Source organism: Rhinolophus sinicus, chromosome 11, assembly GCF_057876585.1.
Source record: "Rhinolophus sinicus isolate RSI-liver-muscle chromosome 11, RSI-T2T, whole genome shotgun sequence".
Classification (NCBI taxonomy): Eukaryota; Metazoa; Chordata; class Mammalia; order Chiroptera; family Rhinolophidae; genus Rhinolophus; species Rhinolophus sinicus.
Window position 1 is genome coordinate 10202979 of NC_142511.1, and position 22514 is coordinate 10225492.

General features: G+C 33.5%; 1 protein-coding gene across 4 annotated transcripts in view; it reads left to right on the top strand.

Annotated features, from left to right (window-relative positions):
• The window catches only part of CEP350 (centrosomal protein 350), a 107453-nt gene that overhangs the window by 69196 nt on the left and 15743 nt on the right, over positions 1-22514 (top strand). For 2 of the 4 annotated variants that reach the window (XM_019732931.3, XM_019732838.3), the window contains exons 29-35: positions 3970-4092; positions 5168-5367; positions 9923-10134; positions 12585-12729; positions 16614-16774; positions 19724-19860; positions 21937-22019. In XM_019732931.3, coding sequence (XP_019588490.3) covers positions 3970-4092; positions 5168-5367; positions 9923-10134; positions 12585-12729; positions 16614-16774; positions 19724-19860; positions 21937-22019 — 1061 coding nt within the window. Of the gene's footprint in view, positions 1-3969; positions 4093-5167; positions 5368-8835; positions 8935-9922; positions 10135-12584; positions 12730-16613; positions 16775-19723; positions 19861-21936; positions 22020-22514 lie in introns of all 4 variants that reach the window. The other 2 variants (XM_088801605.1, XM_019733025.3) reach the window with 2 other exon arrangements.

Below are 22514 nucleotides of genomic sequence, written 5' to 3' on the forward strand. Positions count from 1 at the left end.
GGATAAGGACAGTAGTGGCAAAGAAATTAGCTTATAGGTTTGAATGATGGTGCTGAAATGTGAGGAGGAACTGGAGTATTTTCCAAAATTACCAATACATTAAAAAGGAAGACTATTGTTATGCAGTATTTTTTGATCTCCAGAACAAAGTAATGTGAAAACTAGTTTTTAAATACCATTTAGATCACCAACAGCTTTAGAATGAGATCTCCTTTTACAATGTTGGAATGTCAGCTCAATAGTGAGTTAATTTTGTAGTTATTTGCTACAGTAGGCACTGTTATTTGTTCTGAAGGCTATGAAGAGGAATCAAACATAAATCCTGCCCTCAAAGAATTTGTCGTCTAGGTGGAAAAAAAGAATAAGTTCTTTTCGAGAAGTATATAGAAATCAATTGCTAAGGAAGTGCAGAAGAGGCAGAACTTTTTACTGAAAAGAGTATATCAACAAAATTTTCATGGATGAGTGTTCAGCATACTTTAGAAAGTACTTTATAGCATAGGAAGAAGGGAAAAACAGTTATTTTTTGGTTTGATCATTGCGAATAAATGTAGCGTGGAAAAGGCCTATGGATACACAACTTCTGAAGCGTTCCTTAAGATATTTTAAATATTTATAAATATTCCCAGTTAGGAGCAAATTAACTTACTTGATTTTAATCCAAAGGTTAAATGCTAAATATTGTATGACATAGCTCTGTTTAAAAATATTTATGGTGTTGACTGATCAGTATTGAAATCTTCACCATCACCTGCTGAGTTTTAAGAATTAAGGGTTTGTAAGAGGAGGCTTTTGATATTTCAGTAAAGAAAACATTTCAATTAGAATTTTAAAGAATGTATTAAATATTGCCTTAGATGAGAAATATAATTTTCTTAGAGAAGGTTTTAAACTATGTGTAGTAGCTGAATAAATCCTGATAGTCTGTTAATGTATTTTTATTTACTTTCTAGGTTAGGAATAATATGCCTGTATTATTTTGTTTATTTAAGTATATGCAAATTATTAGATAATTTTAAGTGACAGAATAGATTTTGCTATAGAGGAAAAATACTAGACTGCATTTTCTTTTTGGTCAGCACTATTCATATCTTCATTTATCTTTTTGAATATCATTAAGAATGCTTAAGGACTTGAAAGAATTAATCCATTTTAAAATTTAAAGCACATTTCGTTTTTACTTATAACAATATAGACTTAAAGAATCATAAATCCAGAAATAATTTTTAAATGATTTAGAGTATTCGATTTTTGTTTTGTTTAATAGCTTTCAGAACCATATGGTTTTAGAACTGGAAATTTCACTTAAAATTTAGATCCTAATTTTGCTCTTTCAAATTATAGCATGATTTTATAATCCGTTGGAACAATCTGCAATTATATTAGCTCAGTGGGAAAAAAAGGTTTTCAATTATGTCACGTGGTCTAGCAGTCTGTTGATATATTAAAAATGTGAGGAGCACTGCGGTGGGCTCTTAGGAAAGTCATCTCGCACAGTCTCTTACTTGTACAGGAAGAAACGTGAGGCCCGCAGAGGTTACGTAACTTGTCCCAGGTCACACACATAGCATAACGGCAGAGCTAGAACCCGACTCCCTGGACTTCAGCCAGCTGAAGTTCAAGTTGAGTTAAGTTGGCATATCTGCTTTCAACCTCATAGATTTGTCAAAAAACACCACCAATGACTTAAAGTTATCTAAGTAGAAACTGATCCTTCTAAATAGTATTTGTTGAAACTGGAAAGTGCCCATTGGCTGATTGCTGGAGTTGAATAGCTGCACAGCTCAAGTTTAGAGTGTGAAAGTGTAATTTTAAAAATGAATTCTTTTTCCATGAATTTCTTAAGATTAAACATTATAGGAATGAGATTTTCATGCTAGATTCAGTCTATTATATATCTAATCCTACCTAGTCCGGTGTTCTGTTACCATCAGAGGCCTTGTGGGGGTGGGGGTGCCTTGACACCAACCATAAAGTATATTAGTAGCATTTTCTATCAGTAGGCATTTATGAGTATATCTCCATCATGCACAAATTTTATTTCTTTATTGTGCAGCATCTTGAAGGATTGTTAACTCTAGTGTGAAATACCGCTTCTTTTATCTCAACTTTACTCAGCTTTTAAAGGACACTGTATTTCTAGAATATATATATATATATATATATATATATATATATATATATATATATATATATATAAATAAATAAATAAAATAAGGAACATAGGTTCTGGGAAGAAGTTCTAACTTTAAGTTAAATTTTTCTTATACAGTTTCTTAAATGCTTTTTTCTTTTTCTATGAGCCATTTATTTTGTTGTTCATTTTTAACCTAGAACTTTCAGATATGCCTTATCTTTATAAATGAAAAGTAAAAGATCAGTACTTGTTCTAATAGAGAAAATTATTATCCTCTTTATTGGGCTCGATAAAAAAAATTTTTTAATTGTATCTTTTTACTGTTTATTTCACATGTTCCAATACGATTCTACTTTTTATACTAGGTCATGCATGCATTTAGCAGTTATACTCTTAAGAGGGTGGGTGATATTTGAATGTTATGAATAGATTTTTTTGGACCTTTTGCCAAGTACATTTGTTTTTGCGTAATATTTTGATAATTGGCATCAAAATACGTGTATTATACATTTTTAAAGAATGGCAAGGAAGATTGCAGTGTCTTACTGAAATTTGGCAGAACTGTTTTTCCTTAAACTTTGGTGCAGAAAATCAAGGCAATCCAGATACGTGTGCGTACATGTGTGTGTGTGTGTGTGTGTGTGTTGTGTGTATATATAAATGAAGGGGAGGTAAAATATTAAGTTGTATGTGGGGAAACAGACATTGAGATAGTCTGTTATCTAAAGATCCACGTGCAGGCAAGATTTTACATATTTTTAAAAACCCAAATGAGTAGCTGGATTTATACCTAGATTTTCTCACTTCTGTGACATATCGATATTATTCCTTGCCCTTCCAAGGTGACAAATGTTACCTTGACTTACAAGTTATTGTTGTGTGCATGTGAACAGAAGCATGCTCTGTCAAAGAGAATTCTCCTTTCCCAATTAAGACTAGACTTATCCTTTCATGTATATAATGATCTCTCTACTATTTAAAAAGAAGAGAAACTGGTGGGGTTTTGCTACTTTTATAACTTGAACATTCATAGTTTTCTTACCTTTAACCTTATGATTGAGCTGTCCACAGCATGATTTCTTTCTTTTTTTTTTTTTTTTTTAACTACTGGCAGTATTTACTGGGGCTAGCTTAGTTTATTCTTTATTATGTGTCCTGATGTTATATAGAATGGGTATTATATTTCAATATTATTATTTAAGTGGGCCTTTGATAAATATAAAGCAAGATAACCTCCAATAACTAGGTCCTGTTAGCAGTAAGTTTTACGTTGTAGAGATGAACAAGGTATTTTTTTACTATAAATTGATTTTCTAAATTATGTTATTTTCAAGCTAGATCATGATGGTAAGGTTAAGTAAAGCAAATGTGGTGCTTTTTAAATTTAATTTCAAGCTTAAAATATATGACAAGGTACAGATATAAAAATTACTTGTGCTCAGGATTACATATGTACATAACAGACTTGCTGACATACTTGGTTCACAGCCGTAATTGTTGTACTCTATGTTAAAGCTTATGGGGAAACTTATTTAGCCCCACACTGTATTTCTCATTGCTTTACTCACAAACAAGTAAATTTATCTGAAAGTATAGATGATGATTAAGCAACAAACGAGAAGGAAGGCACGTTTATTCAGAAACCATGGGTAAGAGCGGTAAAAAGTACACGTTTTGTATGTCACCCAGACTATAACACTTGATTTAATTGAGTAGCTTATAATGTTATTCAGGAAACATGAGAAGTTCTTCACTCAGCTCTTATGCTTTCCCTTTTTCATCTTTCTGCCTCTTGAACTCTTTGTTTTAAAATCTTCCTCCTTATTTTGTAGACACTGCTCTCCTGTTCACTACTTCTTCTCTGTCTTTACGTCTCATCACTGGGCCTCTCTCAGTGTCTGTTTTCCCAACCTTCATCCCAAATTCCAGCTGTATATCTACAACCAGTTGGTCAGGTAACCGCACCTTTTTCAGTGCACTCTTTGATAGAGCATGCTCTGTTCTTTCTGTTTGTTTTGTTTGCTTTTTTTTTCCCTTGCTTTTTTTTTTCCTAACAGCCTAGAGGCCTCTTGTCAAATGTCCCATAGATTTTACCTTTTTGTTTCTACATTAATTTGACTTGCTGATTGTTCAAGAAATGGAGTGATAGTTCTTGTGCTTTTTATTAAGGGTCTGTTGGACGCGTGGGTGCATTTTTGTTGATTAGCTACCACTACAGATCTAATATGAGCATCCCACCTTTTATTTAGCTGTGGCACCTACGTTACAGGAGAGTTTAATAGTAGCTTTTTAACTCCTCAAATAACGTTCCATAAATCAGTAATTGTTCCCAACCCTTTGGAGCTAAGATATATTGGGCTATTTAATTTCAAAGGTGGGTTTCAATTGAGAAATTTGAGGCATTCAGTACATCCTTTTACTCCAATAAATAATGTTTATATGCATAAGGTATCTGACTCTGGTGCTCAGTGTTCTCTCCATGGAAAACAGATTATCACCTGACATTGCATCTCTTAGGTAATGGGTACCAAACTCACTATATCTGAAGCAAAACCAGACTGGATTTGGAAATAAGTCAGAAAGGGACATGAACTTGTTTTTTGTTTGCTTGCTTGTTTGGGGGTTTTGGGGTTTGTTTTTTGTTGTTGTTTTGGTCTTTGTTGTTTTGGGTTTGTGTGTTTTCTGGCCTGAGCTTTCACAATAAATTACTTATATCTTCTGTTATGGAAAAGAATCACAAATGAAAAATGAATATATAAATTAAGTGTTATCGATCATGGTTTCCAGATTTTCTGAAGATTTTTTTCCTGAATTTACTATTTTTCCTTTGCTACTCTTACAACTACAAGTAAAACATAAATTCATTTTCTGAATAAGTTGACTCCTAAAAGCTTCTATTAGCTCAAACTTTTCAGAGTAGTCTGAATGCCCTTTTTACGCAGCTTGTTGATAAGGTAATGAGTGACAGAGTGCTCAGTGATTCCTGCCTATGGATTCATTCTCTCACTATGCTTCCTGGTGTGACCACAGGTTTCTGACAAAGCGGGAGCAAAAACTAATGCAGCGGCGACAACATGCAGAAGAGCTACTAGAGTGGAAGCGACGTTTAGATGCAGAGGAAGCAGAAATTCGTCAAATGGAAAAACAAGCTTTGGCTGCCTGGGACAAAGAATTAATAAAACCTAAAACTCCTAAGAAAGAACTGGAGGACCAGAGAACAGAACAGAAAGGTAATAAATACTAACTCTATTCAAACTGTAGCCTAATGTAATGAAAGATTTACTTCATTATTTTTAAAAATGTGAATGATTAAGGATGAAAAAGGTGATACATCTACAAATGATACAGAAGTTGGAAAGTTAAGAGAATATTGTGAATAAATTTATGTTAATGTACTTGAAAACTTAGAAGAAATGGATAAAATTCTTCTAAATGGGTTATTGCATGCCCAACTGGAGTTTAACACATATTTAAAAATTGATAATGTAGTGAATTACTTAAAGGAGAAAAATTACATGCCATCTCAATTGATTCAGAGGAGGCTCTTGATAAAATCTAAAAAGCATTTGTAATAAAAAACATCTTAGATCAAAGTAGCAATAGAAAGCCAGATTCAGTGTCATAAAGATGCTAATTCTCCCTGAACTTACCTATACATTCAAGTTAGAAACCCAACAAGATTTCTTCACAGTGTTTAATAAGCTCATTTTCTTTGACAATGATCAATAATGTTTATTGAGTACTTGCTATATGCATTAAGTACACTGCACTGGGTACTTAAATTAGCACAAATGCTTACAACTCCAAGGACATGGTATTGGCCCTATTTTATAGATAAAGAAGCTGAAACACTGATCTTTTTTTTTTTAAATAAAAAACAAACCATGGAGGTAAGGAATAATCATATAACTAAGAAATGCCAAAGCTAAGATTTAAGCTAGGTCTTGTGTGACTCAAAATGCTCTCTAAGACATCATTTCCTAGAGCAGATAGTTTTCCCCATCCTTATGCTCTGTTTCTAGCAATAAAGTTTTCATCAATTTTCTTAGAAGACGCCTCTCAGCCTTACAGAATCTCTTCCCCTCTGTCTCCCTATGCAGTTAGTTGTATGTCCGACTGTGATGTAGAAGAAATATCAGGGCCACAGTATAGTTACAGACTATGTTAGATCAGTCAGTGTCATGGGTTTCTAATTAACTCTAGCTGACTGGTCTGTAGAGCACCTTAGTTTTGTTCCACCTCTTTGCCATAGTTAGATCTATAATATAAAAACTGTTCATATTTGTGATGAAATTACCTTATTATGCTTCTTAATTTCTGTAAGAAGCCTTTTTAAAATTTTTATGAACAACAAAATAAAAGAACAAAAGAACAAAACAAACAAATGAAGAAATAAAAACTCATAGACACAGACAATAGATAATAAAAACTGTGTTCATATTTGTGATGAAATTACCTTATTGTGCTTCTTAATTTCTGTAATAAGCTATTTTAAAATTTATATGAACAACAAAAGAACAAAACAAACAAATGAAGAAATAAAAACTCATAGACACAGACAATAGTTTAGTGGTTACCTGAGGGGAAGGGGGAAAGGGGGTGCTAGATGAGGGTAAAGGAGATCAAATTTATGGTGATGGAAGGAGAACTGACTCTGGGTGGTGAAAACACAATGTGATATATAGATGATGTATTACAGAATGTACACCTGAAATCTATATAACTTTACTAACAGTTGTCACCCCAATAAACTTTAAAAAAGCACAAACTTAATATGAAGGCGCAAAGGACCAAAAAGCAAAGACACTTCTAAAGAAGAACCACAAAATGCAGGCACTTACTTAACCAGATAGCAAGACTTCTAAAAGTATAATAATGTAAACAATATGATATTTGCACAGAGATAGACCAAGAAAAAGACCCATGTATATTTCAAAAGTTGACTTCCGACACAGGTAACTTCTCAGACCAGTGAAGAAAGGAGGGACTCTCCAATAAATTTTTGTGGGAGGAAATTAAATGAAGTTGGATCTCTACATGACAGTAAAAAAGGATCCATCTCTAGGGACAAAGAAAGGCTTAAATATGACAATTAAAACTAAAACTTCTAGAAGATAATATAGGAATAGTATTATGACCAAGAGAAAGGCCAGATTTCTTTAACATGTTATGCAAAGCAAAAACCATTAAGGGGAAGATTGATAAATTTGTCTTCAATAAATTAAGAATTTCTATTCATTAATACACCATAAAATAAAACAAGATAAGAGATTTGCAACACATCTGACTAACAGGAATAGTATCAAGAATATATAAGCTACTCCTGTGAGTGAAAAATAAAATGACAACCATGTTTTACAATTAGGCAAAAGGGCAGACACTTCACAAATGAAAAACTCCAAATGGTTAATAAACATATGTAAAGATGTTCAGCTTCTTTAGTATCAGGGCATAAAAACCGTAAAGATGTACCATTGCATACCTGTATTTATTTTCTAGGACTGCCCATAATACATTACCACAAATTTGGTGGCTTAAAAAAAATGTACTCTATCACTTCTGGAGGTCAAAAGTACAAAATCACGGTGTTAGCAGGACTGTTGGTTCCAGGGGACAATTCTTTCATTCCTTCTTCCAGTTTCTGGTGGCTATGCTGCAGGCATTCCTTGTAACTCCAGTCTCCTTCACATCTGTCTTCTCTTTTGTGTCACAAGGAAACTTGTCATTGGATTTGGGGCCTAGCTACATAATCCAAGATGATCTCATCACAAGATCCTTAATTACCTGTGCAAAGACCTGTTTTCCAAATAAGATAACATCCACAGGTTCTGGGGGTTAAGACAAAGACATATCTTTTGAGGATCCATCATTCAAGTTATTTACAATACTCATCAAACCTGTTGGTATGTAGGTAGAACAAAGAACTGCTGTTCCACTTAGGGTTATGTACTGAAAAGGAATGGAAGCAAGTTCTCTAAGAGATATTTGTACACCCATGTTTATAGCATATTATTCACAATAGCCAAAAAATGAAAACAACCCAAGTGTCTATCAATAGATGAAGGGATAAATAAAATGTGGTATATACATACAATGGCCTATTATTCAGCCTTAAAAAGGAAGGCAATTCTGACCCATGTGACAACCTGGATGAATCTTGAAGACATCATGCTAAGTGAAATAAACCAGTCTCAAAAGGACAAATATTGTATGATTCCACTTATATGAGGTGCCTTTCCAAATTCATGGAAACAGAAAAAGTAGAATCGTTGTTACTAGGGATTTGAGAGGGAATGGAGTGTTACTATTTAAGAGTACAGAGTTTCAGTTTGGGAAGTGAAAAAGTTCTGGAGATGGATGGTGGGTGGTGATAGTTGCACACAGTGTGAATGTGCTTAATTTCACTGACCTGTACACTTAAAAGTGGTTAAGATGGTAAATTTTATGTTATATGTATTTTGCCATAACTTAAAAAAAGAAATTTTAAAAAGTCAGGGAGTATACTAAACGGTCTAGGAAGACACACGCAGTAACCACACTTGACTGCCACTGGCTCACCTTGGAGGTGTGGAAATTGGGCAGCTGGAAGTGGTCGGGGATGAGTATGTGAAATAATCACTTTACATCTTTCTGCACTGTTTGAAGGTTGGTTGTTTGTTTACTACATTCTTGTACTACTTTTATAATTTAAAAATAAGGGAAAAGGAAAAAAAATGAAGACTTCCCAAACGAAGTCTTCTACAGACAGCAGATTGAAGAAGCTTTGGTGGTTGTTATCTCAGAAGGTAGTGATACAGGTGACTTTCATTTTTTTTCTTTACACAATTTTTATATTGTTGAATTTTTTAAGTGAATGTATATGTTACTGTTATCAAACAAAAATATGTATGTTAAGGGGTATAAAGCAGAAAGGTAGACGAGTGGTTTGTTGCCTACTACCTAAAAATTAAAACTTTTTCTAAACCATTTTAAGTTATAGCCATATTCTATCTTGGAATAGATGAATATTCTTGAGGAATTTTAGAACTCATTCATCCATTCTGGTTATACTTAACATACACATTATAAAAATATGCCGTTTAAAGTTTTTAACTGAAGTGTTTTTAAACGTTAGGCCATCCTTGTTTATTATTAAAGTAAAATATTCTTTGAGATACAGGTATTTCTTACGTTAAATAAATTTATTTTACAGACTTCAGGCTCAAAATCTTAAGTGATGTTTAGAATTGAGTATATCAAATGTTAGCAGTACTGATCCAAAATGTAATATAACCTAATTTTTGTGGGGCATTATGCTTGTACAAAGGAAAGCAGTGGGTTGTACAAGTATAATGTCAAGAATTTTCTGGTTAGTGTCAAACATACTTCTGTTCTCTTGGAAAGATCAGAGGCCACAATGGACAGGAAATTCCGGAGGCAAGACAGTGCTAGAAGTTCTGAAGGTGCTAATTTAACAATTCATAGTGTACCTCCACTGATGCATGCAGCTCTAGTTCATTCGTACTTGTTGTTAGATAGCATTTGATTTCTGTCTACGCAAACACTTAGGTTGTGAGGCACTGCTGTTGCTGATTATATGTTACGGAGATCTGATCTCACTTGTGTCAGCTAAAATTCTTAGGCTAACGAACACACTAGATAGTAAATGTGATTCAGTGGTGGGATTAAAAAACTGTATCCAAGTGCAAGTAGTGAAATTATGCTGAAAACAAATGTGAAGTGTAACAATTGAACACTTCCTTGACCAAGATTGTGTGCTTTTTCTTGTTTTTGTCCTCTTTCTAGAAATAGCGAGTGAAGCGGAATCTCCAGTCCCTTCTTACTCTCATCCACACAGTGAAAGCTCTATTCCAGAAGAACTGGGCAGCCCTGCTGGTGAATATATACCGTCTGAGTCTGTAGTTCAGGAGCAGCCAGCAAGTCCAGACCATAGTGTACTTACTGAAGACATGGTTTTTTCACAAGAACTGGAATCTTCTACTTCTCCTAGTAAACGTGTAAGTTAATGTCTGTTTATATCTTAAAGCTTTAGGAAAAAAACCTGTCTAAAAGGTATACTATTTACATTTGTATTCTCGCTATTAGTGTCAGCACTGATTATCACCCATTCCTGTAACATACCGTATGTGACATTTGAATAGAAATAACACTTTTCATTGACTCCTAAAGATTTATAAATACATGATTTTTAGCTTTAGTGGCACTTATAAAATTACATGCTTTATAGTCTGTCAAGAGGATAGGAACGTCTAAACTCTGATAAAGATAATAAGTGGGAACATCACAAGTTTTTATTAAAGTCTCTATTTTGTCGTATAATATATAGAAACAAGAGCTTAAACCATACCAGTGTGTCTTTTCTATAATTTAGTCAATTACTGCTCTACCGTGTTTCCCTGAAAGTAAGATCTAACCGGACCATCAGCTCTGATGCGTCTTTTGGAGCAAAACATGGTATAACTCATCATCAGAATAAAAGTAGGGTTTCATCTCTTTAAGGCAGATCTGAAATAGTTATTGATTCTAAATTAGAATAATGGTCACTGTTGGAATAAGAATGTTTTCCACATTGTCCTTAATGCTGTACTTCATAAGGAAGATCTAAACTAGAACCTTAACTGTTTTTCTTTTATAACTCGATTTTATAAAGTAATAAAGGAATTAACATAACAATATCAAATATTAAGTAAACACAAACATTGTTAAAGCCTCTCTATGTTTTAAAAAGTAATCTACCTAAATTCAGAATGGAATATCCTTGTTAAAGTCTTTATTTTTATTGTGGATGTGAAGAAAGCATTGCATTTCCCTATTGGAAAAGCAGTCAGATTCATGTGGTTTATAGCACTGAAAGATTCGGAGGAAAGCCATTTTTTATTCAATGAAGAAAGACTGTTCCATGCTATGTTACAAAACATTTCAATGCTCTGTACGTGTACTTGAGGTTTTAGATTATAAAAAGCTAATTAAATTATCATGTTAGTGATTTGCTTGTTATTATGTGATAACAGCCTTGTTATACAGATAATTTAGTTGTAGCATGATTCCTCCCTTCCAAGAATTTACACCTAAAGTATGGCCTTTTGACACAATCATATTATTTTACTACTTCCTATAAATTGATTAGATTCTACCTAGCGTCATTATTGAGGTTCAGGATAGCATCACCTTATCAAATACTAAAAATTAGTTTCTCTCTCACAAGAAAATATTTCAAGGAAATCAAAACGAGTGTATCTTAAAGTGGTTTTTATAATAAACACTGGTGTTTATTGAGTGCTTACTTACCAAGTGCCAGGTAGTGTGCCAAATGCCTTGTGGATTATCCTCACAACAATTCTGTAGTTACTGTTTTAAGCCCCACTCTGAAGGCTCGGAAACTTGCCCAAGTCACAGGGATAGGAAGTAACGATAACTAGGAATCAGATCAGGCATTCTCACTTCTTGATATCAGGGTAGAAATTATATCCTTTGTAATAATCTCTTACGGGCAGTCTTCTTGTGCTCTGTTTTCTTCCCTTTCTCCTTCCCTCTCTCCCTACCTTCCTTCCATAAAAGTAGTACATACTTAGTATTTATTTTAAAACTGTTTTTCAGTTTTATTGAGATATAATTGACATAGCACTATAAGTTTAAAATGTATAGCATAAAATGACACACATATTTTGAAATGAGTACTGCACTTAGTTAACATCCATCACCACTTATAGTTACAAAAAAATTTATTTCCTTATGATGAGAACTTTTAGGATCTTCTGTCTTAGTGCCTTTAAATATACCACCCAGCAATGTTAACTATAGTCATCATGCTGTACATTTATTATATCCCCAGGACTTACTTACCTTGTAACTGGAAGTTTGTGCCTTGAACCACCTACACCCAGTTTCCCCTTCCCCATCCCCTGCCTCTGGTAACTACAAATCTGATCTCTTGTTCTATGATTTTTTTTTTTTTATTCCATATATAAGTTTGATCGTACAATATTTGTCTTTCTCTCTCTGGCTTACTTCACTTAGCATAATGCCCTTAAGGTCTATGATATATACCACATTTTCTTTATTCATTCGTCTGTTGAATACGATCCAGCATTTCCACTTCTGGGTACATATCCAAAGGAAACACAATCACTGTGTTGAAGAGCTATCTGCACACCCAATTTAGTATTTTTAAAATTAAAAAGAATAAGAGGGTAAATATCACTTATACCCACTTATAGTCACTCCTAGTTTATTACAAATATCTTCTAAAGCATACTTTTTTATAACTTTTCTGTGCCTTTTAAAAGTTTGAGGTCTTATCCCTTGTATCATTTGTAAACTATTTTTTCACATTTTATGTCAGAGTTATTTAAATTCTTTGTATGTATTATCTTTAACATGTCAAGTTTTAAATAGAATTTACAACTACATCACAGAACAGTTCCCATGTGGTTTTCTGTTTGAACAGTCACCTCCCAAAAGCTGCACATCTGTGTCAAAGCAGGAGTCCAGCAAAGGAAGCCATAGGACTGGAGGACAGTGTCGCCTGCCTGTCAAGTCCCATCAACACTGTTACAGTTGGTCAGATGAGTCACTGTCTATGACACAGTCAGGTAAGACTAATGAGTTGTTTTACTTTGTACTGGATTTGAATTTATCTTTAATAAGTTTGTCTAACCGTATGCTGCTATGATGTTATCGTTTGTTGCACTTGTTAAGCTTTTTTTCTTGCCAAGATTAAACTGCGTAATTCTTTGCTTTTCATTGATAATTAATTATATCCCTAATTATACGAAATATGACAAACTGTTATATTCTCTGGTGTTAATGGGCAGTCATTTATTCATCAGACATTTGTAGAATTTTTTTCTGTGTGTCAGGCATTGCTGATGTGTTTCCATAGCACTTTGTGCTTCAACTTATTGTATAAATTATAACCAAACTTTCCCCAGCAGATCTCCCCTACTAGAATATATAGACTCCTGGAAAGGAGAGTCTATGTTTTGTTAACAGTTGTAGCACCAGGACCTAACAGGTACCTTGCCTTGCATATGGTAGGTATTTATGAGCTATTTCTTGAATGAATTAATGATAACCATGAGGAGAAACAGGAGGTGGTAGAGCAGGATAGCATAAGTCTCTGTGGAGGAGAGGTAGAGAATAGATTGCAGATAGCAGTGGGAACCCTGTCTCTTCTCCCATGACCTCTGTCCTACTACAGATCTCTGTAACACATTATGTAATACTTTATGAATGTAATACACTATGTAATACATTATGAAAGACGAGTTCAAAGAGTTGACCTTGAGAAGCACAGTGGTTTACATAGGATTCTGAGGAAAATCAATACCATATTGAGTATATGACTTTTGAGTTCAGTTTCACTCTTCTTTTGAGAGTAGGCATTTAGTAAAAAAAAAAGAAAAAAAAAATTTGTTTTGTGGGGGAGTGGTGTTTGATCCTGACCTATACCTCTTTTGTTTTCAATGTTTCAAACAATAGTAAATAATGGGATTTTTCCCACACCCATATTTATAGATCTCCCTTAGTCTTTGAATAACTCAATATCTCAAAGAGTAGAAATACCATAATTTACTTAACCATTTCCCTAGTGGTGGTCATTTAGATTTTCTCAAAATTTTACAAATAATGCTGTAATAAACATCTTCATATATATTCTTATTGAATATTTCAATAGGAATAAATTCTTAGAAATGGGATGACTGGGTCAAGCCAGTTGAAGAATGTTATCTGTCATATTTATCTCTTGAAAATTATTAATATTATTATATATTTGCTTTCATGTACTCTAGCAAGAAGTTATCCAGTGAAGCGACATGACAGTAGATATACAATTGATACTTGGAAACAGGGATTCTTATATTGGTTCTATTACTCACTGGTTACTTTTCTTCAAGTCTTTCTCCCATATTGGATAATCTTTTCCATCGGTAGCAATGAAATAATACCTTAAGCATCCTTGCATGAGTTACACACCAAGGATTAATGATAATATTTATAAGATACTGTTTTATCAGTAAGACATATTTAAGTAAGAATAGTTTTAAAAAAATAGCTCTGAGATTTCTAGACCATAAATGCCATCTACCTATTCATGATTGCATCATTATATGTAGTTTTTATGGAAGTGGCTAATTTTAATCTAATGGGAATATATAATACCTTTCTCACTTAAGTTATAGAGTTTGTTACCAATAAAATTGATATGGTCAGTATTACCAATAATCAGAAACTTAATTTTTTATTGTTATTCTGTCCACCAGGTTATTCTGTCTTGACGTGTTTAAACAAACTGAAGTATCATTTACCTGCCACCTTCCCTCTCCCCTACCTCCCATAACCCTGTAAGAGAGAATTCCATAAAGACAAAATGTTCATCTAGAGAGTTGCTTGGGTAAAAAAACAATTAGATGTTACTGAAGATAAATACTATACGGTAATACTAGATTTGGGCAGATATTCCCGTTCACTCTCATAAACTTTTATTCAGGCTCTAGTTACCTTTCATTTGTACGCTTTTGGTTTCTTTAGTATTTAAAAATATAAACATTTCCCAAGGTCTTTCATCTAAAAAACTCCCAAGTTTCTCCTCAACTACTACTAAATCTTCACAACTATAGATGATAAAGATATTTTTATTATAAAAATCACTGCTGGCATGTGCAGTTTTTAAAGTGTATTAATTTAAACTCTTTTTTGAGGAAAGTTGACTAAGTCTGTGGGTTTCCTGTAAAATTTTATAGGAAATTAAAATGGTCTTCTATAAAATTTTATCAAAGTAACACCTCAAGTTTCGAAAGCACATAAAGCTTATCAAGCTAAAAGAATAGTTTTAGAAGATCAAAGGTATGGTTTTATAGTTCATTTTAGAAAGATTATAGTTTTTAGCTCAGTCTGCAGTCGTACCCACAATAATTGTACTAGAATTATCAGTTGAATCACTAAAACCTATCATTAAGGGTTCAGAACCTTTGAATCCTGAAACTAATTATCTTCTTCAGAAATTAAAAGAAAGCATAAGGGAGATATTCAGTGGCTCTCCTCTCACCACCACCTTTTTCAGTTTTAAACTAAAAAATACGTTACCTAAAATACTGCTGCATAAAAATGTTTGTTTTATGTGAGTATTAATACTGCCATCATTTATTGAGCTTTTATAGTAGTCCAGGTACTGTGCTGCATGCTTTACATACCTTATTTAATCTTCCACCCAGTGCTAGAAATCGGTAAGGGTCAAACACCATAACGGTTACCAGCAGTAGATCCAAAGCTGAAAATCGCCTTTATTACTTCATTTAATGAGTGTTGATCAGTAAGTACTAGGTTTATCCATGCTAAGGGCTGAGTATGATGCCACTACTGGTATAAAATGGGTGTAACTTCCCTAGTATACCTGATGTCAGTGACATAGAAATGACCGGAACTTAGATTTCATTATTTCGAATCCATATATTTGGATCACACAAGAAAAAAACAACTATAATCGTTTTGCATTTAAATAAATTGGTAACTAGTTCTTATGCAATTTAATCTGAAGTACCTGAAAAAAGCCCTGGTTATTTATGATGTAACGTTGTAGTGTATATACGAGTTTTCCGATTTGTACACAATAATATTTCTATTGTAAGGCTATTAAATGTCTCACTCAACATTATTGTTTGGAAATGACATCATTGTGTGGTTCAAGGAGGAGGTGTAAGGAACATTTTTATTCTGTGTAATTTCCATGTGTGGTGATACAAGCAGTGTCTTTAAATACCTATTTTCACAGCATGTATGTGACACTTATTAATAATGAAATGTCCTTTTCATGATTTTGCTGTGACTAGACATCTACTTTGTGTGTATGTGTGCATATATGTGTATGAACTCCTGGAAAGAAAAGATTTAACTAGCTTCATTTCAGTTATTTTAAATATTTTAAGAGCTTCCAAAGAAAGGTTACAGCAGAGTATCTTTCTTTATAAATTCTCTCTCCTTTTATGTGGTATTAATACATCAGCTGATGACCCACGATCAGTTTAAAATGGAAGCATTTCAATTTTATTTTAATATGACTTTAAAACTATTAAATGATCTATTAGTGACTAAGGGAAAGGACAGTTAAATATGATTATCTTATCACTAGGAAACAATTTCTTACAGAACGTCCAAATTTCACTAACCGAAAAGGTTTTCCACTTTCATCGGCGTATCTTAACCAAGACAGGGTACCTTGAGATTTATTTGCAGTTTCAAATAGTACTCTTAGAAAGTGAAAATAAACAGGACCATCCCCACCAAAAAAATAGAGGGTTAGGGGAAAGGAGGGATGCAAATCACTAATACATTTTTCTCAGAAGCTCAAATTTCTTAATTTTAAATGTTAGATTGACTTTATTTAAATGCGGTATTACATTGCTGAGTTTCATTAATACTAATTGAGTTAACTTTATTCTTCAGTTAAAATTAACTAGAAGGTTTTGTCATCTTTCAGAAACTACATCTGACCAGAGTGACATTGAAGGTAGGATCAGAGCTCTGAAGGATGAGCTGCGCAAAAGAAAATCAGTTGTGGACCAGTTGAAGAAGGAACAGAAAAAACGACAAAAGGAAAGGCTGAAAGCCCAAGAAGCCAGTCTGATCAAACAGTTAGAGGTTAGACATGGGAGGGAAGGGGTTTAATGTCCAGGCTAAGGTAGAGGTGAGGCCTCACCTTACGTTTTTAATGTTGTGAATAAAGTAATGAATTACGATTTTTCAGTATTAGTTTAGTGCCACATTTTATCCTAACTCTTAAAAAAAGTAGTATCTGAGGCTGTCTAAACATATACTTAGGAAATATTGTATTTTAAAATATTAAATAAATATGAAAATGAATTAAAGTATTAAAATAAGGTTTCTTTCTAAATAAGAAATATTAAGCCTATGAAAGAAAAATTGATATCCATGCCCTTTTAAACATTAGATAAATAATTTTAGCTACTGGAATTATTACTACCTTTTTTAAAGAATTTTTTAATTTTTATCAGAATGATGTTTCATGCCACACAACTTATTAGTACAAGTCTTTGTACTATTTGGATGACGCCTAAATGATAACTCTAAAGTTGACTTTTCTCCTGACTCTACCCCAGGCTAGAAGCCTGGTTTTGATAGCTTTCTTATTCTGTTTTCTCCTTTCCATTCAGTTTTCAGATACCACTGATTTTATTTTTATAAAGCTTCTTGTCCCTTTCCATTCCTCCTGCCTTCGAGCTATTTGTGGCCCTTCTGACCTCTTGCCTCTGCTGCCTGCATAGCCTCTGGTTCTTCCCCGTTGCTGGCATACATTCTGCTAGCCTCATGTTCATCATAGAATTGGTCAGAACTTTCTGCTTGTCACAAGAATCTCTTCTCATAGTATCACCTGAGAAGACCACTCAGCTTCTACCCTAACATTTCTCGTAACAGGAAGTTTCACATTTTCAAAGCAGTTGGTTTCACTGTGGGACTCCAAGTGCTCTTAAGTATTAGAAAGCTCTGTGTTATGTTTAACCAAAATTTCTGTCCAAACATATGTTCTTCCTCATTTATTAATTTAATCAGCAAACATTCCAGTTCCTATTTATGTGCCATCAATGCAGCTTTCTATGTATTTTTCATTTTATTCTCAAAACAGCAGGTATGGATATTATTTTCCCCATTTGACAGATGAGGAAGCAGTTTCAGTGAGATAGATGAATGCTATCCAGAGACACTAGCTCAAATGCAGTAAAGCTAGGGTGTCAAGCTGTCTCTAATTCCAAACTCTGCGCCCTTGCCATTACACTATGCTATCTTCCACACAGAAAGTAGGCCTGCTAACAGAGCTGGAGAAAATAGACATTTACACAGTTACAGTCAGAGATGGGAGCAGGGATTGTAACTTACACAGATGTTTAGCATTAAGAAGTGGTTAAGATATAGGGGCCATACTGGGAAGTTCATGTTGGAAAGAAGTAGGAAACAAAATTTTAAAATATAAAGATCATGTTCAGGACTTTAGAAATCAGACTGCTGAGTTTGGACTTCATCCTATAGGTCTTCAGCCTGGCTACACATTAGAATTAACTGAAGAGGTTTTTGAGAACTACAGATATCCAGGCTCACTCCCAGAGATTTTCATTAAATTGGCCCAGGATTTAAAAACTCTACTACCGTGTTTCCCTGAAAATAAGACCTAGCCGGACAATCAACTCTAATGCGTCTTTTGGAGCAAAAATTAATGTAAGACTGGATATAATATAATGTAATATAATATAATAAATATAACAATGTAATATACCAGGTCTTATATTAATTTTTGCTCCAAAAGACGCATTAGAGTTGATTGTCCGGCTAGGTCCTATTTTCGGAGAAACACGATAAGGTAATGAGCTGTTGAGAACTAAATGAAATGCTATTAGATTGAATAGCATTGCTCAAAAATGTTCATTAATGGATATGTCAGCCAGAATGACCTGTAGAGAAGTGCTGTAAGGATGCATTTTAGTCAGCATTTCATTAAATGGTTTAAATAAACACAAAAGAAAGTTCTGTGTTTAGGATTTGAAAAGCATAGTATATGATGTGGAGAAATACAATCATAGCAGTTGATGCGACAAAACCTTTAGAGTTTTATTGGATCATAGATTTATTAATAAGTGAACTATGCTCATATAGTTATAGCCTTCAGATCTGAGAAGTCACAGTCCTCATGCATACTTAGCTAGCTAGACCATCAAGCTGTAGTATGTTTAATACCAGAAATTGCTTTATTAAAACATTGAGAATTCAGAGGAAGGTAATATGGACGGTGAGCGTTGTGAAAGTAGAGATGTTAGCCCAAGTTTTAGGGATCTGCAGCAGTAGCATCTATCTGCTCATTCATTCATTCTGTTATATTTCTTGATGACCTACTGTGAGTAGGTACTGGACATACAATGTTGAACAAAACAGCTATAGTTTCAAATAGTGAGAGATGTAAATGTGGGGATTTATCCCAGAAAATTAAGGAGAGATTTAATAGATGGAGGGCTTCCCTTAGATTTCACACAAATTAGAATTAACAATTAGTGAAGTTTTATTTACGGAATGGTTAATAATTAGGAAACATTATTTGCAATTCTGAGCTATTATACTCCCAACCTCACCCTTCCCTCCCTTCAGGATTTGTATTCCTAAGTGCTAACCCCTTAAAAAGCTTACTGCCATTGAAACTCAGCATAATGACTAACTTCTTGAAAATACCACTAAACCGTTAGGCCACCTTTTAAAGAATAATTGCATCATCAGCTAAAGAAGTTTTTAGTGTGGCAGGGCCAGAATTATTACTTCGTTTAAGTATTAAAATTCTTCAGATTGAGACTTTATTGTTTCCAAATTGATATCAGGATTACAATTTTACATCTTTCCTAGAGATAGACTATTTCAAGAAGGATATATAAGTGTCTGTTTGTAGAGCTCTGGGGAATGATGCTGAGAGAAAGAATTTCACATTGTATCTTCTTTACTGTTTGCTATTTTATCATAAAACATACTATTTTATAATTTAAAATCGTTTGTAAAATTTCTGTATAGTGACCCCTCTGATTTTTCTAAACTTAGTCATATGATGAATTCATTAAGAAAACTGAAGCGGAGCTTAGCCGAGATTTGGAAACATCGCCAACAGCCAAACCTCAGATTAAAACGCTCCCCTCAGCTTCTGAAAAGCCCAAGATCAAACCCCTTCAACTCCAGAGGTAGAAATTTTTTTTAACTTATCTATATCCTGCCTTGTTTGAGAAAAGAAATAAGGGAAGATTTAATAGAAACTATCTTAACTGAAATTGTAGGACTGAAAATACTGGTTTACATTTTTAGTTTCAATAAAGTAAAATTGTATGTATGATATAATTACAAATCAAATGTATAATATTGTACAGATTTTAAAGTATATTTTGAATCCTGAAACTTGGTGGATGCAATGAAAATAGTATTCTCCAGTATCGCTAATTGTAGCATTGTAAATTTGTGTAGACCTTTTGAAAAGCAATTTGGCAATGTTTCAGAACTCAAAAACATTGTGTAACTTTGGACTCAGTAAATCCACTTCTGGAAATCTAGCTTAAGAAAATATGGGCTACCAGAAATCTCTGTTTGCAAAAATATGTTTATCACAAAAACATCCTATTATTAGTAAAACATTGGTAGCAATTTTTTGTCCAAAAATGGGTGACTAGCCCAGTAATTATGGTCCTTTCCAGGTATAGAATATTATGCAGCCAGTAAATGCAGATACAGAACATATGAAGTAGCAACGTAAGGATATATAATGTGGTATATAAAAAGTCAGGTTGTAATATTTAAACTAAATTTTGAACAATGAGTGGGGGTTAGGCAGGTCAGTGGGACTGAGAAATAGTCGTTTGACAAGGAGGGGCATTCAGGAATGACCAAAAGCAATCAAGAACATGGCATATCATAGAAGCAGAACATAATAGGATATTGCTGGAATTGGGGGGAAACTAGAAAGATCAATAAAAACCAAATTGTGAAAACCTTGTACTCATTCTTAGTAGTTTCTGGGGTTTTTTTTTTTAAATGTGAAGCCTTTGAAGGTTTTAAAAAAACATTTTGGGATTTTGTTGTTTGTTACAGAAGTAATACAGGCACACTACAATTAACTTAGTATTACCTGAATGTGACTTTTGCTCTGGTACCTGCTAGCTATTTAACTTCGAGCAAGTTATTTAAAAAACTGTGCTTCCGTTTTTTAATAGAGATTTATATCCCTATAATTACACCTAAGTAATAAGCTTGTTATGGGGGTTAAAAGACTTAACTTAGACCAGGGCCTAACACATAATTAGCATGATGTATTAATATTAGTTATTATTACTATTGCTATTAGAATATTGAAAAAAGCATTAAAAAAGTTTAAATCATGTCATACCCAACTATCTCGAAAAAGCAAATGTCAACAATTAGGTATAGTTCCTTCTAGGATTTTTTTATGCTTATATTTTGTTACATATACATTTTTCCATTATATTATAACTGTAAATTTTATTTTAATTTCTACACAAAGTACCATTTGTACAGTTTTAGAGTTCTTATATTAACCAAGCTACTGAAGGATTTTAACCAGAAAATGACACAATCATATTTGCATGTAGAGAGATCTTTTCTGACTACAATATGAAGGGAATTGAAAAGGAGTAAGCTTAGAAGCAGGGAGAAAGTCTAAGCCAGACCTCAAATAATCAGTAGTAATAAAAATAGAGACTAGGAGATAGATTTTAGGAATATTTAAGAAGTAGACTTGATTATTTAAAGTGCTAGATACAGAAACAGGAAATCTAGGATGAGTCTCAGATTTCTCTTTAAGTAGTTGGTTGAGTCAAGGTTCCATTAACCTAAAAGCTATAATCCTCAGGTGTCCTTTTATGAAAAGCTCATGATTTTGGTTTTAAAATGTTGATTTTGAGGTGCCTGTAGTTAATCTAAGTGGAATTATCCAGCAAAGATGTCAGGGTTAGATTTATGGGGATGCTCAGCATGTAGGAGGAAAGTCAGTTGGAATGGCTAAATCTGTAGATAGAAAGGTTGAAGGCAAGACAGTTCATGCTGATGGCCTTTGTCTTTCTCATTAAAAGAGGCAGAATCATCTACTGAGAGGCATGAGGGTCAGAGAGGCTGGATGCAAGTGGCAAAGGTTAGGACACCTCCTGTGGAGAAGAAGAAAGAAGTGGTTGTCTAAGAATTGACTGCTTTTGTCATTGGTTGTCATAGTATCCGCAATGCATTTATTTCTGTCCATTAATTTCTACTTTCAGATCTGAAACAACAAAGAATTGGAAATCACTCACAGATTCCGAACGTTCCAGAGGCTCCCTGGAGTCTATCGCTGAGCATGTTGGTAAGTAACTAGAAGAAATAATGACGCTGTATCTGTAGACTGAGGATGTGTGCAAATGCCTACACAATTCTGCCTCCACAGCTTTTTGATTGAAAAATGAATTTCTTAAAGATAATAGATTATTTGATATTTTAAGTTACTTTTATACTGTAAAGTGATTTATTGGTTATGCATAAGTTACATGAATTAGTTTTTATTGTCCTAAATTTATGATAAAAACTGAGGCATAAAGACATTAATCTGAAATGGCTGATTTCAGTCCCCTATCTCTCAATTCTCCTTTAATCAGACTATGTCTGATTATGTATATTTTCAGTCTATACAGTTTCTCAGGGGAGTGGTTATATACATTTTTTTTCAATTTAATCCAAAGAAAGATAAGAATTATTAAAAATAATGCATAATTCAACAAGGAAATAAAACAAAACTGAGTCATGAAAAAGCCCACCTAGTAACAATGACAGAATAGCAACTTGAATTCAAAATGTTTAATTC